Source organism: Nuphar pumila, chromosome 4, assembly GCF_984573655.1.
Source record: "Nuphar pumila chromosome 4, dmNupPumi1.hap1.1, whole genome shotgun sequence".
NCBI lineage: Eukaryota > Viridiplantae > Streptophyta > Magnoliopsida > Nymphaeales > Nymphaeaceae > Nuphar > Nuphar pumila.
In genome coordinates, this window is record NC_143252.1 from 116,338,968 (window position 1) to 116,359,441 (window position 20,474).

Genomic DNA, 20,474 nt, shown 5'->3' on the forward strand with positions numbered 1-20,474 from the left:
AAAAACATCAGATTCAGCGCAGGAACGTCCATTCCATGGACTTAACACTGGGACTGCTAACAAGTCCAACACAGATTATAATATTTCAGGGATAGACTGTTCGTAGGAATTTTTTGACCCTTCAAACGTTAGAGTTTGTGAAAACTTATAACTGACGAAACGAAGGTCAGATCCAAACATTTCCAGAACACTAAAGATCGTAATTTTTTGACATTTTAACAATCCTCTACAAATTTTTGAATATCCAGAATTATATAGAAATATTATTGCAGGAATAAAAATTCAAATATTGAATAACAAAAAAATTGATATTTTCAGAGCACAACGACAACGAGTCAATAAAATATTCAATCATTAAAGTTGTAGGTTTTGATGTTAGCTTTTCACAGAGTCGAAAAATTCTAAATTTCATGTAGGGAATCTTCAGATAACGGCAAAATACCAAACACTATTTCAAAAGTTCTATAGCAGAAAAGCGATAATGGGCTTCTATGAGTCCGACGTATTGACAGTCAATTTAAGAAATTCAAACGAACTAATCTCAAAAAGGTCACAACTACAAAGTTTGAGACAATCGTCTTAGCTTTTCGGGAAGCTAAAAAACATGAAAATCTGTTCAGAAATGAGTCTGACATGAATGTTTTATCATAAAAATCTTTGTTATCATGGAACAACGTTTTGGTCTTTTTAAAAGAATCTGAGTTCATTCACATACATCAATAACCCAAAATAACTTAAGATCAACTGAGACAACTTTTAACATAAAACTCTTCTAAGCATGTATTCACAACTCTCTAATGATCTAATACAATTATCAACAATAAATCAAGAACAATCACAACACAAATGCGAATAAGAGTAACAAAGGACTAGAACGAAAAACCAATGGTGATATCCGGTTTGAGAACGATAATGGATGTCGCTGAAAAACAACCAACATCGGGAAGAATTCTCTTGAACCACAGCTCAAACCAGCAGACAACATGAACCAAGATTGTTTACACAGCCATGTCAAGATCGATCTTCTCATAGATTACAAACTTGAGCTTTTCCACCAACCAAAGGGCTTGAGGCCATATGCAAGAAACTTGTCAAGGATTTTAAAGGCTTAACTGGGTTGAATCACGCAAAATGGTAAAAATCAAACTTGTAGGGCATGATCTTAGCTTTCCAACAAGTTAAAGATCACATAATTTGGACCAGTATCTAGGGAGATACAATCATAATACTGAGACTATTTTCACCCTTCAAACACTTCTTCTCCACCAAGAAAATTTTTGAATTTTTTATAACCAAAGCTCCCTTTCCTTGGTCAACCTCCCTTCATTAATAGGTCTGAAGCATGAAGAAAAGCCATATTAAAGAGGCAAATGGTCTTCCCAAGCCATGCTCCAAAAACGATATTGACTTGTGCTATTTTTGGCCATAAGCATTAAAAGGTCCAACAACTATTTTTGACTTGGACCAGTCAAGACAGAGATTTGAATGAGGTCCAAGATAGACCACACTCATTTGGTGCCAACTAGGACCCCTCCTTGAAAGCGGATCATGATTCAGATCCGGATCGAGCAGTTAAATGGATCCTGCACCAACACATTAGAGAAGCGAAAATGCAAAAAATAAAAAACTACCCTTGGACCTCATACACCCTCTAGTATCACAAAAAAATCATATAGGGTATCAGAACTATCTGAATCTGTAGAATCCGGCTCCTAAAAAAATAAAAATAAAAAAAACATGTTTAATACGATTTCTCACATGCCAAAATGGAATCGAAAAAATAAAAATACAATCTGTGAGAAAGATGCAAAATATCTTAGAAATTGAAACATGATAATCAAAATGGGTCTGGGTTGGCAGAGATTCAATTGGAACCTGATAGTCCTGCATGATTGGATCTGCCGTAGATCGCATCCTGGATTGGATCTTTAGAATTGGATTTGGATCCAATTTGTCTTCAAAGCTCGGATCTTCAGGATGCTCTGCATCAGTATACCTCCCTCCCGACATCGCCTTCACTCGTCGCTCAAGATGATGCCTACAGTCAATCATTTGCCAGAGGAAGCTTTGTTTGATCCTTTTCTGTGTCGACAAAACCTAAATCTTTGTCATCTTCTTTGCAGGTTCCTCCACAACCACCGTTGAGATTGTCAGTCACCACCGATGATGAAGTGGGGGTGTCACCATACCTCCCGACGGTTAGCTGATTGGAGTTTCACTGCTCGTCGACAACATTAGATAACTTCGAGCCTTCCCGACCAGAGGATCACCGGATCAATCCCATCCCTATTGCCCATTGTGAATACCATGATCCTCTACTCTTTGCAACAGGACCAAATCCCATCCATCATCTCCAGAAGGCTCAAGATGGTCACCGCCATCACAATCTCTTTCAACCTTCGAAAAAGGCCGACCTGTCTCAAACATCCCCTGCAACTCCCTCTCCCTCACCTCTTACGACATCCCCACAAAAACACTTCTGCTTGGCCCAAGTCTCCTGAACTACGTGAGCACGATGAGGGGAGGGATCGCCGCTTCCCTCGCGACCATGCCTCGATTCTGCGCATTGTCCTTGCATAGCTCCAGAAGGATCCTTGCCATGAACTCCTTTTGCCTCTGCGTCCCGACCTCCACCTCAACCAACATCGGGATGCCGCCCTCCTCCACAAGCGCCACCAGCCCCTATGCGACCGAGACCAGATTGAGTGTGACAAGTGCAACCTCATCCACCATCTGGGATGCCTCTATAGAGACGTGATAGGGCCGATGCCTGTCAAGCCACCTCGGGAGCCACCAGAGGTCCTTTCTCTGTCGCCTCCCTCCGGTTGTATCCCCTCGAGGTGGAGAGCTTTGCCACCATTGATAACAATAATCGTCGGCCTCTGTCACTGGGGATCCTTTCCACCCTCTGACAGCTCGTCGCTCTCTGGCTGCCAAGGTTTCTGGCAATTGCCATCCAATGGGCCATAAGGTTTGTCCGATTAGTGGAAGAGCGAGCTCTGACATCGAAATCTGGAGAGGGATGCCCTAGTGTGGACCTCAACCTCAAGCTACCCCTGCCAGACAAAGCAGGTTATATTGCCCCCCCCCTCCCCCCCCCCCCCCCCCACCAGAACACGCAGGTGCGTGTTCTCGAGTCTGAATCAGTGCCATGCATGTAAGCACATGGGGCTTATTTCCCCGTGTGTGTCAGCATCACTTAGTATCAGAGTTTGGTGCGTTTGCAAAGACTTAAGTACCCTTTCCCGCCATTAGCACCATAAACTGATGTTTCGAGTAAATGACATAAATGTCCTCTCGCTAGAAAGGGTTAAAATCATCATCGTTTTCGCCCTAAGGAGTAAACTCCTCTGCTTTAACAGAAGCTCCTCGCAATATGTTACCCTAAACATTCTGGATCACCCTTTGGTGATGCACCATCTACTGTAACAGGAGCTCTGATTGACGACACACCCTTTGCCATCGTATACTGTCGTCAGAGCACCCTTTGTTGTCGTCTGCTGTAGTCGGAGAACCCTTTGTCATCATCTACTGCTGCCAGAGTACCCTTTGTCGTTGTTGTCATCTATTATCGTTGGAGCACCCTTTGTCGTCGTCTGTTCGTGAGAAATAGTTGTACCAAAAAAATCAACATTTTGTCTATTATTTATCATGATATGGGGGTGCAAACGCCGAACTGAGTAGACAAAGAATAACAATTTACATCAAAGATAATGATGGCAACGTCAAACTGAGTAGAGTGATAATTTATAATAGAAATTAGATAAAGCGATTTACAGTAGAAATTAAATCGGAGAGTAAGGATTTATAATAGAAATCTGATAAGAGAGTAGCAATTTACAGTAGAAATCAAATATGAGAGTAGCGATTTATAGTAGAAATCAAATCAGAGAGTAGAGATTTATAGTAAAAATCATATCAAAGAGTGGCGATTTACAGTGGAAATCAAATCAGAGAGTAGCGATTTATAATAAAAATTAGATCAGAAAGTAGCAATTTACAGTAGAAATCAAATCAGAGAATAACGATTTATAGTAGAAATCAGATAAGAGAGTAGCGATTTACAGTAAAAATCAAATCAGAGAATAACGATTTACAATACAAATCAGATAAGAGAGTAGCGATTTAAAGTAAAAATCAGATCAGAGAGTAGCGATTTAAAGTAAAAATCAGATCAGAGAGTAGCGATTTATAATAGAAATGAGATCAGAGAGTAGCGGTTTACAGTAAAAATCAGATTAGAGAATAACGATTTACAGTAGAAATCAAATTAGAGAGTAACGATTTATAGTAGAAATCAAATCAAAGAGTAGCGATTTATAATAGAAATCAGATAAGAGAGTAGCGATTTATAACAGAAATCAGATCAGAGAGTAGCGATTTACAATAAAAATCAAATAAGAGAGTAGCGATTTACAATAGAAATCAAATCAGAGAATAACGATTTACAGTACAAATCAGATTTCTAGTGTAAATCGCTATTCTCTAATCTGATTTCTACTGTAAACCACTACTCTCTGATCTCATTTCTATTATAAATTGCTACTCTCTGATCTAATTTCTACTTTAAATCGCTACTCTCTGATCTGATTTTTACTTTAAATCGTTACTCTCTTATTTGATTTCTACTATAAATCGCTACTCTCTTATCTGATTTTTACTGTAAATCTCTACTCTTTGATTTGATTTTTACTGTAAATTGCTATTTTCTTATCTGATTTCTACTGTAAATCATTCTTTTCAATAGAGAGAGAATAAAAAAAACCATAGCTGCTAAGAGATAAATCTTATTGCTCTTTTCAATAGTTATAAGAGAGAAAGAAAAAAAAGAATTTATACAAGGCAAGGGCGACAACTCTAAACCTAAACAAGTTTGGTTTGATCCATAAGAAATCGAGTCTCAAACATAAGCCCAAAAAAATTTTCTTCCGGGGGGCGCCCTCAGACCCCCCTTTCTATAAGAGAAAAAACTATGAATCAAGCTCCACAACTCATCAGGCAGAAACGAGAAGGCGGCCATGTGTTGTAACACAAGCTAAAAACAAAGGTAAAATGTGCAAATCTATTTACGGGGAGTGGGAGGACATTTTCATCCAACATATATCTATCTTACCGGAGAACATTTCTGTCAAAAGCATATCTACCTCTTTTATATTTTATTTTATTATAAAGTCATCGTGGGCAACATTGGCATATGAATTATCGCATGTCCCAAGATATTCCTCCATACACATAGGAACAAGCAATTTGTGTTTCGGGGAGAACACACACCACCCTCCCCCCGCGATATGTAAGGGAGGAGTAGGAGGAGAACGACAATGCCGAGGACATCCAAAAGCTCATGGAGCCCTTCAGTGATTTGACTCCAATAGTGAAGATGTCGCAGGGGTCACCTCGACTCTGGATGTTGGCAGCGACCATGATGGAAAGAGGGTTCTATTTTGCCCCTCTTTTCTTTTTATTGAATCATCGAGTATGATCAACTGACAGAAAGCCCTTACAACGTTGGGCTCACCTCAGAAGTAGTTTCTCTTCGACTGCTACACTGCAATCGGTTCCCGTAGGTAGCATCATCAAGCACAACCGACCGTTCTTGGGTTTTTTCGGCGATGACTGTATTCACGGTGATCAATGATGATTTTTTGTACACATCAAAATCATAGCTCAGATACCGCTGATGGATTTAGGATTGAGTGTGAGCCGAGAAGGCTTGAGGAGAAGATGAGTGAGAAGTGATTAACGGCTTGCTTCAGGAGGGTTCCTCGATCTGAATATCGAGACCTCTTGGTGTCTTCTGCAGAGACAAAGACTGAAGAATTTAACCTCTCCTAAGAAACCATTATCTAGCTTTAACTATCTCATTGGATTCTCAAACATGTTGGGAATTCAATCTCTAATGGACTTCATTCATTATTCTAGTGGTGCATATCTCAATGATTCATTACTCAAGTGGGTCATTGGATTCCAAGTTAAACCCATTTGGCCACGCTGAATCCATGCCAAGACCCAACGCAACTACTATGGTGTGGGCAATGAGTGAGCTGATGAGAAACCTTAGAGTGAGAGTGATGAAGAAAGCGCAAGATGAGTTGAGGCTTAAAATCACAATGAAAGATAGGTGGAAGAGAGTGACCTTCACCAACTCGAATATCTTAAATTGATGATAAAGGAGACCCTAAGGCTGCATCCACCAGTTCCCTTGTTGACTCTTCGATTATCTTCCCAGGAATGCAGCATTGGTGGCTACACTATCCCGGCCAAAGCAACAGTCATTATCAATGTGTGGGCAATAATGAGGGACCCCAATTCATGGGAAAACCCAGAAGAGTTCGAACCAGAGAGATTCATCAACAGTCCTATCGACTACAATGGCCGTGACTTTGAGTTCATACCATTTGGATCAGGTAGAAGGATCTGCCCGGGCATCCATTTTGGAATGACCAGTGTTGAACTCGCACTTGCTAGTCTGCTCTATTGTTTCAATTGGGAGCTGACTTGTGGGGCCCGCATAGACGACATCGACATGAGTGAATCTACTAACTGTACAGAAGAAGAAACAATTGAATCTCATTGCCCATCCTTACTTGCCACCCAACTGAATTTCAATTCATGTTGCCATATCAGTTAATGCTGCTCCCATGTATTGCAATATTTCTTTTGAATGAAATAAAGTTGGATTATAAAGACAGGAAATTAAAAGAGTATGGTATTGATGAGGTGCCACCGTTGAGCAAAGATAGAGAAAACAGAAACAGATGTAAACAGGACTCAATTGAACAGTGGATCCAAACTAACCTATGAAATTGCAGACTAAGTGAAATGATATCCACCCTTTAACAATGTAAATGGTGTCTGACCTGGGTTGGATCGAAGCATTACCAAGTCCCACCTAATCGCATCTGACCTAACCAGATTTGGATTTGGATTAGAGTCATATTGGATCTGTTAAAATTGGATTTTGGACCCAGCTAGCTTAAAATCTGACCTAATCCTACACGTGCTTTTTATTCCAGTAGACACTATTTGGCATCGATACGGCATGACCGGGCTGACGAACATACCACCAGTGAGCCTAATAAAGTTTGGCATTCAAGCAACTGGGAAGCACACCTCTTCCCTTTAATCATCACCATGAGAAAAATTTGTATAGACTCAATTCTTCAAGGATCGGACTCAATTCCATCTGCACAAAACTGTTCAGATGCAACACATGCACCCCCAGCTGCAGTTGATGCAGATGATATCAATAATGCATCGATTCCCTGTACCACATTGTTCCAGCAGCAGCATGAACTGTTCCTGCCACAGCCACAAGTTGCATTGATGTAACCTCGAATCCTAGGACTTAGAAAAAATCTCTGTTACCCTACTTTAATGCAGATTAAACTGCGGGAAGACGAGAGTAATGAAAATTCAATAATAAAATAATTCATAAAACTAAATAAATAATTCGAATCTTAATATCAAGCCTCTTTTAACAATCCCTATAATAAGTATTTATAGGAAATAGGAGAAATCTTAATCTTATTTGGATCTTAGATGGATCCATTGCATGATAAAAATATCCAAATCTCATTGGCACTTCAAAATGCTGCTGCTCCACTCCTGCGTCACATTGGCACTTCAAAATGCTGCTCGCTAGCGTATTATGCACCCCACCAATTTCTTTTGATGGTATTACTATTGCACTGCGTACAACATGACAGTCGATGACGATTGCCTAGGCCTGCAACACCACCATCTGACACCAAAAGGCTGCCGACTTACTTTCAATCATCAACCTACATCATCCGGATCACAATTACCCATATGGCAAGAGTTATGAAAGAAATAGATTGATATCACACCTTGAGGACAAAGTGGGCATTAAGGGGATTACATTGTTAGAACCCTCGCAATATGGAGCAGTTTATGGGATAATGCAGATGTAAAAGGGTTTTGAGAATTGGTTAATAATCAGATTTGGTGTAGCAAGATCTTAACCATAGAGTGATTAGGTATAAATAGCCTCTTTTAAAATGACACTTTAGAAGTTAATGAAAATTCACCCTCTTGGGTGTTGGTGGTCACTTCTCGAATCAAAGCATCCCCATCTCTCTCTCTCTCTCTCTCTCTCTCTCTCGTTAAATCCAAACTCGAGATTGGGTTCTAACATAAGAATGTTGTAAAATCACGAAGGGTTCAGAAAATAGTTTTTTTTTATAGGAAAGCTGGGGTTAGGCAGACCCCCGCCAGTTACACAACATACCACTGGGTTTTGAACTTGCAACGTCCCAACACATGGTGACGTGCACTAACAGATCCTACCAAACAAGCGGAGCCCCGTTGGTTCAGAAAATAGCTTTTACCCATGGAAGGTTCCAATATAAAATAGAAAGCAGATGAGAGACAAAATAAGGTAGAATGGTCTTTATGGCTATTCTCGTCCTTCCTTCAGTATATAACACTAAAGATATGGTATCTAGATCTCCCAAGGGGATGGCTGTCCTTTATTTGTAGAGGGTTGAAATAGAAGTTATAGACCCAATGTTTGGGATAGGAACACTGTTTCCATGTCTTGTCAAGATATAAATTCGCCAAAGTGTGATCTGGTAAAAACATGGAATTGCTGAAATGCGTTGTCAATGGTGTTGAGATGTAGCACTGGGAGTTGCCAACACCATCAGTGAAGCAGTGTATTTAGGGGTGGCAATTTCTGACACGACCCGCCAACCCGCCCCGCCAACCCGCCTCTTAGGCGGGTTCGGGTTGGGCTTAAGCCAACCCGTTTAATAAACGGGTCGACCCGCGTAACCCATTTATTAAACAGGTCGGGTTCGGGTTGGGGGTATGCCAACCCGCCAACCCGGCTGACCCGTTTAATAAACGGGTTAGGCGGGTGGGTCAACCCGCCAACCCGGCTGACCCGTTTAATAAACGGGTTAGGCGGGTGGGTCAACCCGCCCCGCCAACCTGACTACCTGCCAACCCGATCCGTCAACCTGCCAACCCGACCCGCGAACCTGAAAACCCGTTTACCCAACCCAACCCATTTATTAAATGGGTTGGCGGGTCGTGTCGGGTTACCCGTTTATTAAACGGGTCGGGTTCGTGTTTGCCACAGCCGACCCGTTTAATAAACGGGTCGGGTTCGGGTTGAGGTATGCTGACCCACCAACCCGACCCGATTGCCACCCCTAAGTGTATTGTCAATACCAGGGTGTTGGGGAAAACTGCGACCTACTACTCCCAAGCAGTAGAGGGCATTGGGGAATTACAAAGAGACTGCAATTCAAGGCTTCCAAACAGTCTTAGTGAAACTGGATGCTCTGTACACATTGTTTTCTTATTACCGAAATTCTGATCAAAGAGACTAAAGCTATGTCAATAATGTTGTATGACCAATCTTGTTTTGTGGCATCATAACTATTTCCTTACAATATGAAATTGACACACATGTTCCTAAGCAGTAACGAAAGCTGGTGACCATAGATCTTAGCCCCAAAACATCATGGAACACCTGAAAATGGTTATGAGCAGCAATTTTCACGTGCTTGTTGGCATTGTTCAGTGGATCCCCATAGCAAAAGGCCGCACGTACAATATTGGTTTCACAATAAGCTTACACTGCATTTATGAAATCAACACCAGTGGCCACACTAATGGTCTACACTAGGCATTTCTTATGGGTGTGAAATCAATTCCAAACAGCAGTTATCCAGAAGGCTAATGGTGATCGTCATGCTTCCATGGATGTTAGATGGTAGTGTTGAAATTGAAAATTCAGACCGCACATCGTTGGAATTACTGTTCTCTGAAGTGATTGGGATTCGGAGATCATATGGCAGTCTCATAGCTTTAAGAAACGTCTGATGATGCCTCATCACTTGTTCAACTCAAAGAATGGAATGGACATAGAAAATGAGTTCAAGCAAGTCCGTTCAAATCAATTTCTATATGGAAATAGCATATCAGCAACAAGTGAACTGCTAATACATCTGTGAAGAATATGGCCCCTTTTCCTGGTAAATGATGTTTAAAGTGGGATGCATTATGCTCCGTTTATGTCGGGGGCAAGAAAAAATCGAAAACAAAAAGGTGGGCATTTGCTCAAGACTTGGCATCAGAAAATATGTAAATGCAACCTTGATTACCTGCTCTTCATTTTTTTTCCCTTTTCTCTTTGAAATTACAAGAACACCAAACTACAAAAGCGGCTCCGAGAGTTCCATCTCATTGGAACTGTGCAGAGCATCACCATGGTATCCAACAGACTGCAATCCCAGCCATTGCCAAGGCCAACATATGTATCTTGGCCTATGTCTGGAATTTGATTCTCCCCGACTGTCCAATTCCTCAAGTTGCCGTGTCAACTCCTCCAACCTCTCCCTTAGCCTTGATGCACTTGCATCAGCCAAACGCAAGGACTGCTCAGCAGCATCGCGGGCAGCCATTGCTGCTGCTGCTGTCTCCTCTTTGAATTTGAGCTTGTTCTCTGACTCCTTCATCCTTTGCTTGGCCTCCTCCAGTTCCTGCTTCAGGGCTTCCACCTGCAGGTAACAATAAAACAGTAGATGCAAAACTGAATCAGACGCATGACTACAACCGTTATCAACAAAAATGAACCTAACAGTAACAATGAAACTCCATAGGTTATGAATTGGTAGTGTTCATCTGAATAATCTGAAAGGATAAGCTAATGGTGATTGCTCTAATTCAAAATTTATAATCAGATCAAACCCCACTGGCGCACGGGTGTGATCGTAGCTTTCAGAGGTGGGCCACGTAAGGCAAGGTGGTCATGGGGTCCCACCCGGGGTTTTCCTTGCTTCGGTGAGGATTCCTCATCATAAAAAAAAATCAATATAACCTTGTAATCTCTAAAGGTATAGCTGGTAAACAAGCCAAGTGAGCCAAGCTTGGCTCATTCTTGTGGCGAGCTACGCGAAGTTGAAGCTCATAATGAGCCCAAGCTAAATAACCAGTGTTATTAAAAATGTGCCTCAAGGCGCAAAAAGCACGCCTCACCTCAAGGCGAGGGGCTTTATGCCTTGAGGTGCATGTACAAAGCGCAACAGCCCCGAGGCGTGCGCCTCATACACCTTGAGGCACACGCCTTGAATTTTTTAGTCAAATGAGGGTCAAAGCCCTCATTTGACCAAAAAATAGTTTTTTTTTTACACAGTTTTAACTAAGCTGCTAGTAAAAAGGGCATTTATTACCCTGTTCAAGCCCGTTGACCGTAAGTACGTTCGGCAAAGCCAACATGGTTAGGTCTCTGATCCTAGGGGTGGTTTCTATGTGTAAATATAAAAAAACCACGGTCGCCTAGAGGAAAAAAAATTATTAACTCTGAATCAGGCTCCACAACTCATCCGTTGGACCTATGTTAAAATGAGTAGGTCCAAACCTGAATCCGACTAAGTAATGTAGGTATCAGATCAAGATTCAGGTTTAACTGGATTTTTATAAGAAAAACTATACCCAGATCCGATAAAAATTACATAAACTAGACCCAGCCCATACCTAGCAAAATAATATTTTTAATTTGAGAATCTTAACCGAAACTCCGGTCAGACCTGGTTTGGTATAAAATTTTATAAACCATACCCAACCCATATAATAATCGGACCTCATGGGTCCAACCTGAATAATTAATCAAAATCCCTTCTTTGCAACCAAACCCTGGCCCTATAAGATCTAATATGTGTCAGGATTGGGTCATACCCAATCCATTGACACCCTTAGTAGCAGGTTCACCAATTTGTAGTCTAATAGACACTCAAAGCAACCACGTTAATGAAGTCATTGAGATTAGTTGCTTCGTTTCACAGAAAATTAATATCACTCTGTCAACTTGTTCAATGTATTCAATTTCGTAGGAGCAATAATCTCTTCGAGAATGTAACGTTAAACCCTTTTAGTGGCAAAATCAAGTTATGCAATTACATGCAGTTTCTAATATATATATATGTATATATATATATATATATGTATATATATATATATATTAACATTTGGTTGTTAATGCTAAAATGCATTTTCTAATTATGACATGATATTGTTAATGCTAATATGCATTTTGTTGTTAATGTTAATTTTTTATTTAATGAATGCTCATGTTTTATTTCTTAGATACTTACATAGATCAAGTTGTTGCATTAATGTTATTTTTACATGTTAATCTCATATTTTTCAGTATTTATTTGAGATTTTTTATTTTTTGTTGGTTGTTGCTTCATCAATAAAGAATTATTTATTTATTTATAATTTTAAATATTTTTTTATAGTTTTTTTAAGTTAAAAAAAAATTGAGGCTTACGCTTTACGTCTCGAAGCTTACGCCTCACCTCAGATTTTGGTGGAGTGCCTCGTTATGCCTCGACGCTTTTCACAACACTGTGAATAACCCGAGCTCGAGCTAGCTTCTTTACAGAAAACTACGTCTTTTAAGAGCTAGAAATGATAGGATTACAGAAAAAAATATGCATCCTTTCAGAGCTGGAATAAGATTTTCTCTCTAAACATATTACTTGCAAATCAAATACTTTAATCATTTGTTCCACACTATATTATTGTAAAAATATCTTGAAAAGATCAAGTCCAAAAAAATAAATACACGATGATCACAATGGAAAGTATGTGCACAAAGGCACAAAATAACACTCACAAATAATCACAAGTGCACAAAGGCATAAAAAAATGTTTTCATTGAAGAAGAAAGCTTTGCAAAAAAGCTTAAATGTACAAGGGGATTCATCCCTTATTTACACACTAAGAGGGGCGCTGGCCAGCCGTTGGGGCTAGTCTAACGGTTGGTCAACCCATGGTCAAACCCCAAAAAGAAGGAAAGAAAAAATACAAAATAAAACCTATATACATATATATTTAACTATATATAATTATATCACTTTTCCTACATCTTTCTCACTTTCAAACGTGCCCTTGATGAATATTGAATATGGCAAGATTGTTCTCTCAATCGTTTGATCAAACGAATCAAAGAGAATCGTTCTTTTTCTAACAGGATCTTCACTCGAACTTCACATTAATGATGATCGAGAAGAACAACCGAAACTCTAATACCAAATTGATGAAGTGAACAGGAGGATCGCTCCTGAACCCCGCAAGAATTGACACCCTAGCGTAGCTACGAAACTAGAAAACTACGAAAAATAAAAAATTAACAAAATATTGAAGGAAAATCATTAAAAATATATTATAATTCATTCATCTCTATTTTTTGTCTCTCTATAATAAATATTTATAAAGAAAAGAGGAAAACCCTAGAAACCTTAATCCTACTACGAATCTAACATTGATCCGAAACTCGACCACAATCTGAATAAGATCCACAAACCAATATCCGGCTACAATAATTAAAGAAAAACATAAATAATTAAGATGGATCCAAATGGACTTATATCTATATCTATAAATTTTGAGGTCCAGACTCGTACTTTAGATTTTGCAGTTTTGTAGCTCCAAAAACAAAGTTTGTAATATGTTGACAAAACATTTGTAGAGTGCGCCAAGTGTTTGATCTTTGTATTTTTAGGCCAATTCAGGTTGTAATGAGTTGGATGCAGCTCAAATGAGATGTAAATAGTTTGTATGAGTTTGTGTGGAGCTGAGTTGAGGATTTTGAAGAACTACAAGGGCCAAACTCCAAGGAAAAATCGTGTGAGATAATTCGGTCTTGAGGCTACCTCAGTGTTGTGAAAAGCATTGAGGCGTAGCAAGGCGCTTCACCAAAATCTGAGGCGAGGCGTAAAGCGTAAGCCTCAATTTTTGTTTTAAAACTTAAAAAAAACTATAAAAAATATCTAAAATTATAAATAAATAAATAATACTTTATTGATGAAGCAACAACCAACAAGAAATAAAATCTCGTTGAATCTATAAACTGTCACATAGGTACAACTATGGGTATGGATGCAGGTGTGGGCACATAGGGTACAACATCATAATTTACAAAAGTATGGGGTATAGGGGTACGACACAACTATGTGTGTATGTGCGCATGTGTGTATTTTTTTGTTTGAGAAAAAATAGGTATACATGCATGTGTGTTTGTGTGTATCAAGCACTATACAATAATGAATAAAAACAACCCTTTATGCACCTTAAAATGGATAAAAAAAGGTAATGGATTGAGTTTGATTGGTCAAATCCAAAACTAGTCTGACCCATGCCCATTGAAGTACCAGTACCTGATGAGTTGTGGAGCCTGATTCAGAGTTTTTGCCCTTGCAGTAAGGGGGGTCCGGGGGCTCCCCTCGGCGCGGGTCCCGCTGCACATTCTGGGAGCAGGGGTCCATAGGGGGCCGCCCCTGGCGGAGGGTCGTAGGGGGGCAGTGCCCCCCGAAAGATTTTTTTTTTCTGGGCTTAAGTTTGAGACCCGATTTCTCATGGACCAGACCCGACTTGTTTAGGTTTAGGATTGTCTCCCTTGCCTTGTATAAATTTACCTTTCTTCTCCTCTTTAGGCTGAGGTGGGAGAGGCCTAGGCGAGCAAGTGCGTGAGAGATGAGCGAGTGAGTGAGAAACAAACGACTAAGTGAGAGATAAGTAGAGATGTGGGAGACGAGCGAGAAGTTGGAGAGAGTGAGTGAGAGACCAAGACGAGCGAGAGGTGGGAGAGAGTGAGTGAGAGACGAGGCTGACATAATGAGCCCCCCCAACCCTAATTAGGTTCAGGGGCCCTAATATTTAATCATAATTTTTGGTCAAATGGGGGCTTTGACCCCCATTTGACTAAAAATTTGAGGTGTGTACGCCTCACCTTGAGGCGCGCCTCGCCTCGAGGCGTATGCCTCAAAGCGTATGAGGCGTACGCCTCAGGGCATTTGCGCTTTTATGCTGTGTCTCAAGGCACAAAGTCACTCGCCTTGAGGCGAGGCGCGCTTTTTGAGCCTTGAGGCACATTTTTAATAACACTGGGCTACCTACTTGGAGTCTAATCGAGTTGTGCACTCTATTGAGGGTCACATTGAGCAAGTCTTGGAAGATCCTAGTGAGGGCCTATCACATGGTGCTTGAGGCTGAAGGCAATCTTCAAAAAGGATATGATCTTAAGTTGTTTCTTGTACTGAGGGCATTGTGGCTTATAATTTCACCACTAAATAAATGCGGAAGTTTTCAGACAAGAACACAAATTATTATAGTTGCTCACTCACAGACTGTGCCTTTGTTTAAAAATGCCCCATAAACTATTAAATTTGACAGAATTCAATATTATTATTGAACAATGAAGTCATTGCATCATATTTAAGGGCCTCATATTGAATCTCACAGGGGCCATCCCCCACTTGAGTAACAAAACTTCAACAATAATGATTTCTGACACAATTGCTTATTTGACATAAACATGAGTACTTTTAGATGATTCGGTATAGAGTAAAATAATCATTGTTGAACAACAGAACGACATTAATTGAGTGGCACTTGGATAATTCAACCAATTAATAAAATGAACTTTTGTGGTTACTGCCCAGATCCACCCCCAGTCTCCCTTTCGAGAGAGCTGAAGAACATGTAAACCTTAAAGGAAAATCCTGAATATATAATGCTAAATACTGATCATACCTTTGCTCGATTCTCTTCTTCAACAGCTTTTCCAGCAGCTGCTTCCTGCTCTGCTGCAACCTTCCATCTTGTGATTTCCTCTTCAGCCGCTGATATGTCCATCATCAGCCCTTCAATCTTTAAAAAATTTTCTAGAAGTGTTATATACAACAATAGTGAAAGTATTTTGTTACAAAAATACCATAAGGTGCATGATCGTAGAAGTATGAATCACTTCACAAAAAGCTGATAGAGGTTATTTGGTAAAAATGTAGAAAATCTCACATTTTCATTGGCTGCTCGCTCCTTCTCTTCGAGGTCACTTATTTGAACTTTTTTTTGGGCAATCTCCTTTGCCTGACTGTCCAAATATACTTTAAGTTGACTGGACTCTGCCCTTAATGGAGGAAATTAGATAAAAGAAACTACTCAGCACAAATTGAAGAAACAAAAAAAAAAGTTAACAGAGCTACAGCATGTAGTTTTGATTCTTTGATCAAAAAAACATAATACAAACTCACTCTCAAGACCACGAAAAGGAAAAATAATGTCATCCCATAAAAGAGATAAATACATCAGTAGCTTCATGAGTTCAATAAATGAAAATGGATTAGCAACAAAATGGATAAGACAAACTGCTGTTTAGATTTTAGGAATAAAACTATGGTCCTGGAAGATACCTGAGTGCCTCCACAGTTCTCCGCAATTCCATGATCTCAAGCTGAGATGCCCTCACAATGTTCTCTAGTGCAGCAGCCTGCATTAAATTCAGAGAAATCCTCTTAAAGATAATAACAAATTATTGTTAGGTTCATAAGATTCTATAATCTTGGAAATTTTTATGAGAAATCCAATGCATCAGTATAAAAAATAAAAGAGAGAGAAACATCAAAATGAGTTTTTTCTCGGAGGTTTCATCGACCATTTTCTGGTATTTCATTATGGATTCGATTAGTATTTTCGGTAGATATTCTTAAATCGCTGATCTGTTGAACTTTTCAGTATTTTCCAGATCAACATCACCACCAATGAACTATTAGTATTTATACTAAGCCACCTCCTGCGATGAACCGATAATTTGAAATGCTTTTCTTGCATATTCTTGGTCAACCAGCATTTATATATATAGGGGGAAATGTTTGGGAAGCAATAAGTCCCTTTAACATCTCTTCATCTGCAAAACATCCTCGCCATGAAAACTGAAAGGGTTGAACTTTGAATAAGAAAAAGAATTGATCTGCAGGGTCCCAAGTGAATTGGCTTATTCAAAAGACCCCTTCTACTTTCGAAGATCTATCTCATGTCTGGTACTGAACAATTCCAATTTGCAAGAACTCTAAGACACTCCATTAAAACTCATCCTCATGAGAAACGATCTTGCACCAAAATAATCTGACCTAATAAGGAGAAATTCTGGTTGTGAGACACTCAAATTGGAGAAGAAGAATATGGTTCTTGGCTTCCTTTTATAGGAACTTCAGTCTTATTTAATTTTGTTTCTAACTGGTCAAATGTTTTTTTACCTTGGAGAATCATACAGTTGCCTCACAGGGAAATAGCTGCACCTACAAATGATATAATTATTACTCTTGCTTTAGCTATACCCATGTCAGTGGCATATTTTTATGCAAGCCTTACTAAAATGGGAGTTGGTTATTTCAGTAAACATAAATTCATTTTCACATTATATATCTTCTCTTTGGCCATCTATTCGTTTTTATTTTGATGAATCTGAAACAATCCAATTGTTAATAACTTAATTGTAATTGCTGTAATTCATAGGTTTCTCTTCAATTAAGTTAATAACTTTCATAAAATTAATCAGTAAGGGAAAGAATGAAATTAGTATGTGCATATACAAATGAAAGGCAAGTAATCTTTTAGAAATCTATTTCAAAGAAAAAGAAAATGGCAACGACTGGCACATGAGAGATTCTCACCAGACCAAAGACTTCATCGGCCTCTTTATTTCCAGTGCTTGATTTATCAACAGCAGGCACGCTTTCAGCATCTTCAAGAAGTGAATCAAGTAGGATGTCAAAACCCGAATTCCGAAGCCCATTTTCAGCAACTTTGAGAACCGCATTGGTTCTAGACAGCATCTCTGTGGAGCTGCCATCACTTGTTACAAATTCATCAGTAATCCTTTTTGACAATGCGCTCCTTAATAATGTACCAATGTGCTTCTTCTCCATGACCAAGTGAGAAATTTTTTCCTGCAATTCCTTCTTTTCACAGCTTCTGTCCTGCACCGCCAAACTCACTTTTTCGGATGCAACCTTTGCAAGCTCAAACACGGATACCATCCCGCTTAAAGAAGTTCGTAAGTTCTCATTCATGTCCAATTCTTGAAGTAGAAGCGAAGCTTCCCATGATTCAGCCTGAACACCTGCATTGACATCAACCATCCTGATTATGTGATAGAGTTGTTCATGGGCTTTAGATATATAATTCAACTGCTCGAATATCAAAGGCCTCTGTGCTTCTATCTTCGATTCGAGAGTCATCGACTTCAGAGTTTGCTCCTCAAGGTTCTGCCTTAGATCATGACATTCCTGGTCTGTCAAACTCAGCTTTTCCAGCACTTGTTTCTCCATCTCGGAGATCCGGGCATCTTTCGCAGCGGCCGACCTTTCCAAACTTTCCAATTCAGAAGTCTTCTTGGCAAGCTCTTCCTTCAATCCGCTGATTGTCGATTCCAGCTGAGAGACTTCAATGGCGATCTCATAATTCCTCTGTTCCATCTGTGCGTGAATGCCATCGCGGCCCTTCGCAGCACTATCGACCTGTCTAAGGAGCTCTTCCACGATCTCATTCACTCTCTTGATCACATCATAGGCGACGGCCGGTAGGCCGGTGTATTTGGAAGACCTGGGGAGAGCGCCGGAGAAATTCTTGAAGCTACTGACTTTGATGGCGATCCTTTCCGACCCACTCACCAGCAACTGCGCTGCCGTCTCGATCTCGGCCCTCGAAGAGTCTTTCGCCCTCGCCGTCTCCTCCGCCGCCCTCGCTGTCTCCTCCGCCATCCGCGCCATCTCCTCCCTCTGCTTCAGGGCCTCCTCCTTGGCCCTGAACGCCTCGGCCAGTTCGAGAGTGGCCCCTTCTCTCGCCTTCACCGCCTCTTCCTTCTCCCGCAGAGCCTCGTCCCTCTGCTTCCCGATCTCGTCCCGCCTCTTTATCGCCTCGTGGGCGAGAGCTTTCAACCGATGGAACGAATGCTGGATCTCGGCCTTCGATTTCTCGACAGCCTCCCTCACCTGCCGCTCCCGCTCGAGCTCCAGCAGAGTCTGCCGGAGCTTCTCGGCGCTCGCTTCCGGCGACAGATCGCCCAACAACGCCGCCGGCGCCGGATCGTCGCCCTCGACGTCGCTGAGGACGGCGTCGTCATCGCCAGATGTTTCCATTCCCACCGAATCGACTCCCGGTTAACCACCCATGCGAAAACCAAACCAATCGAACAAAATTCGCCCCCAAAGAAAACCAGAATACCAAGAACCCTTTCCTTCCAAAACCAAGGAATTCCGAATCAGCCAGAAGGAGAACCCCAATCGCACTTTGATCAACAAACGATTACCGTTTTCAGCTCGGAAAATCCCTTCGACGGCAATACCCAAAAATCAGAGAATTCAAACACACCAGCATCGATTCATAAAGACACCACTGGAATCGGAATTTCGCAATTGAACCCAGTATTCTCTGATGGGAAATTAATCAAAATCAGTATCTAAGGAAAAAGAACAGACAGAGAGAGAGAGAGAGAGGTGCCTATGATATACGTATGTTGAAAAGCTTTAATTTTGTGATGAGGGTGCCTCAAAAGACGAAAATAAACATTCTAAATTGTGAACTGTGATGTATTGGTATCTTGATCGACAGAACGATATCAACATAAAAGCAATCAATGTTTAGAAATTAAGACTTTGTATATTTTATTAGGGATCCATTGAGATGGTGGGCTTCACCAGATTAGGAGACGGTGGTGGTGTTTGGGTAAACGCCGTAAATCCAACTACGGGACCTCTCTCTCTCTCTCTCTCCAAATATCATATAAGCGCCTAATTTATGTGAAATTTGTATTTAGCTGGCTCAATTTTTAAATATTTAAGATATTCCCACTATTTTTAAGGATTAACTCTAATAGCGGTTCAAGCTACTTGTGCCCATTGAAATTGATTATTTGCTCATAAATATAGCTATAAAATGCAGCATCTGTAAGGTGACATTAGACTATTTAAAGATAAAAAGAGATTAAGTGTTATTTTGAAGAGTTAAGCGATATGGAAAAATAACTCTAGAAGTCGTTCGAATGATTTCCAAAAAACATGTGGTTCTCTTGGAAAACTGAAGTACCTAAGCGTAAATTTGTGATAAGTTAAGTGCCTATATGTAAATGACCTTTTTCTCAAATAGGCCATGTTTTAATGGTATATGTGATAACTTGCTTTCTAAGGTTGGAGTCGGCTGACTTATCGTGGCAAGCCCAGTTGATTCCATGGAAGACTCAACCAAACGGCCACTCGGTTGATTGGGCCGATCTAAACTTGACCAAGGGAATCATATATTAGCCAAGAGTCCGAGTCCGAGTCCGAGTACGTGTCTCTGTGTGCTCGAGGCCCTTGCAACCTTGTGAAATGACTTATTGTGGATGCAATCCCATCACTCAAGCCTTTAGTGATATTGGGTTGGTGAACTTGTGGTTACTCAAATATCCAGAAATTCTAAAACCCCATATGCTTGTAGTGACACGAGGACCATTTTGCAAAACCCCACAAGCTTTGTCTTCCTGATTTTTTCAGGGCTTTGTGACGCCTACAGGCTTGACTTAGATATCTTCCTTTAGGGGTGGCAATTTCTGACACGACCCGCCAACCCGCCTCTTAGGCGGGTTCGGGTTGGGCTTAAGCCAACCCGTTTAATAAACGGGT

At 40.5% G+C, this 20,474-nt stretch overlaps 2 protein-coding genes across 2 annotated transcripts; one reads left to right on the forward strand and one right to left on the reverse strand.

Annotated features, from left to right (window-relative positions):
• The first annotated feature begins 6,032 nt into the window (after positions 1-6,032).
• On the forward strand, positions 6,033-7,329 carry LOC149840739 (cytochrome P450 71B37-like). Its single transcript, XM_090005128.1, has 3 exons — positions 6,033-6,128; positions 6,227-6,542; positions 7,151-7,329. The coding sequence occupies exons 1-3, from the start codon at positions 6,033-6,035 to the stop codon at positions 7,327-7,329; spliced, it is 591 nt and encodes a 196-aa protein (XP_089861254.1).
• A 2,572-nt stretch (positions 7,330-9,901) lies between these two features.
• On the reverse strand, positions 9,902-19,094 carry LOC149840740 (uncharacterized protein At3g49055-like). Its single transcript, XM_090003296.1, has 5 exons — positions 17,487-19,094; positions 16,227-16,303; positions 15,832-15,943; positions 15,568-15,684; positions 9,902-10,529 (listed from the first exon to the last, which is right to left on the reverse strand). Exons 1-5 carry the CDS (start codon positions 18,951-18,953, stop codon positions 10,185-10,187), a joined length of 2,118 nt encoding a protein of 705 aa, XP_089859422.1. The 5' UTR covers positions 18,954-19,094; the 3' UTR covers positions 9,902-10,184.
• Between the last annotated feature and the right edge of the window lie 1,380 nt (positions 19,095-20,474).

What these genes read in the sequence shown, in the direction of transcription:
- LOC149840739 (XM_090005128.1), top strand. Translation starts at nt 6,033, where the DNA reads ATGAGTGAGCTGATGAGAAACCTTAGAGTGAGAGTGATGAAGAAAGCG. An exon ending in TGAAAGATAGGTGGAAGAGA is followed by an intron (nt 6,129 to 6,226) that starts GTGACCTTCACC and finishes TTATCTTCCCAG; the next exon opens with GAATGCAGCATTGGTGGCTA. An exon ending in CATGAGTGAATCTACTAACT is followed by an intron (nt 6,543 to 7,150) that starts GTACAGAAGAAG and finishes AAATTTGTATAG; the next exon opens with ACTCAATTCTTCAAGGATCG.
- LOC149840740 (XM_090003296.1), bottom strand. Translation starts at nt 18,953, where the DNA reads ATGGAAACATCTGGCGATGACGACGCCGTCCTCAGCGACGTCGAGGGC. An exon ending in CCGATGAAGTCTTTGGTCTG is followed by an intron (nt 16,304 to 17,486) that starts GTGAGAATCTCT and finishes AATTTAATGCAG; the next exon opens with GCTGCTGCACTAGAGAACAT. An exon ending in AGCGAGCAGCCAATGAAAAT is followed by an intron (nt 15,685 to 15,831) that starts GTGAGATTTTCT and finishes AATTTTTTAAAG; the next exon opens with ATTGAAGGGCTGATGATGGA.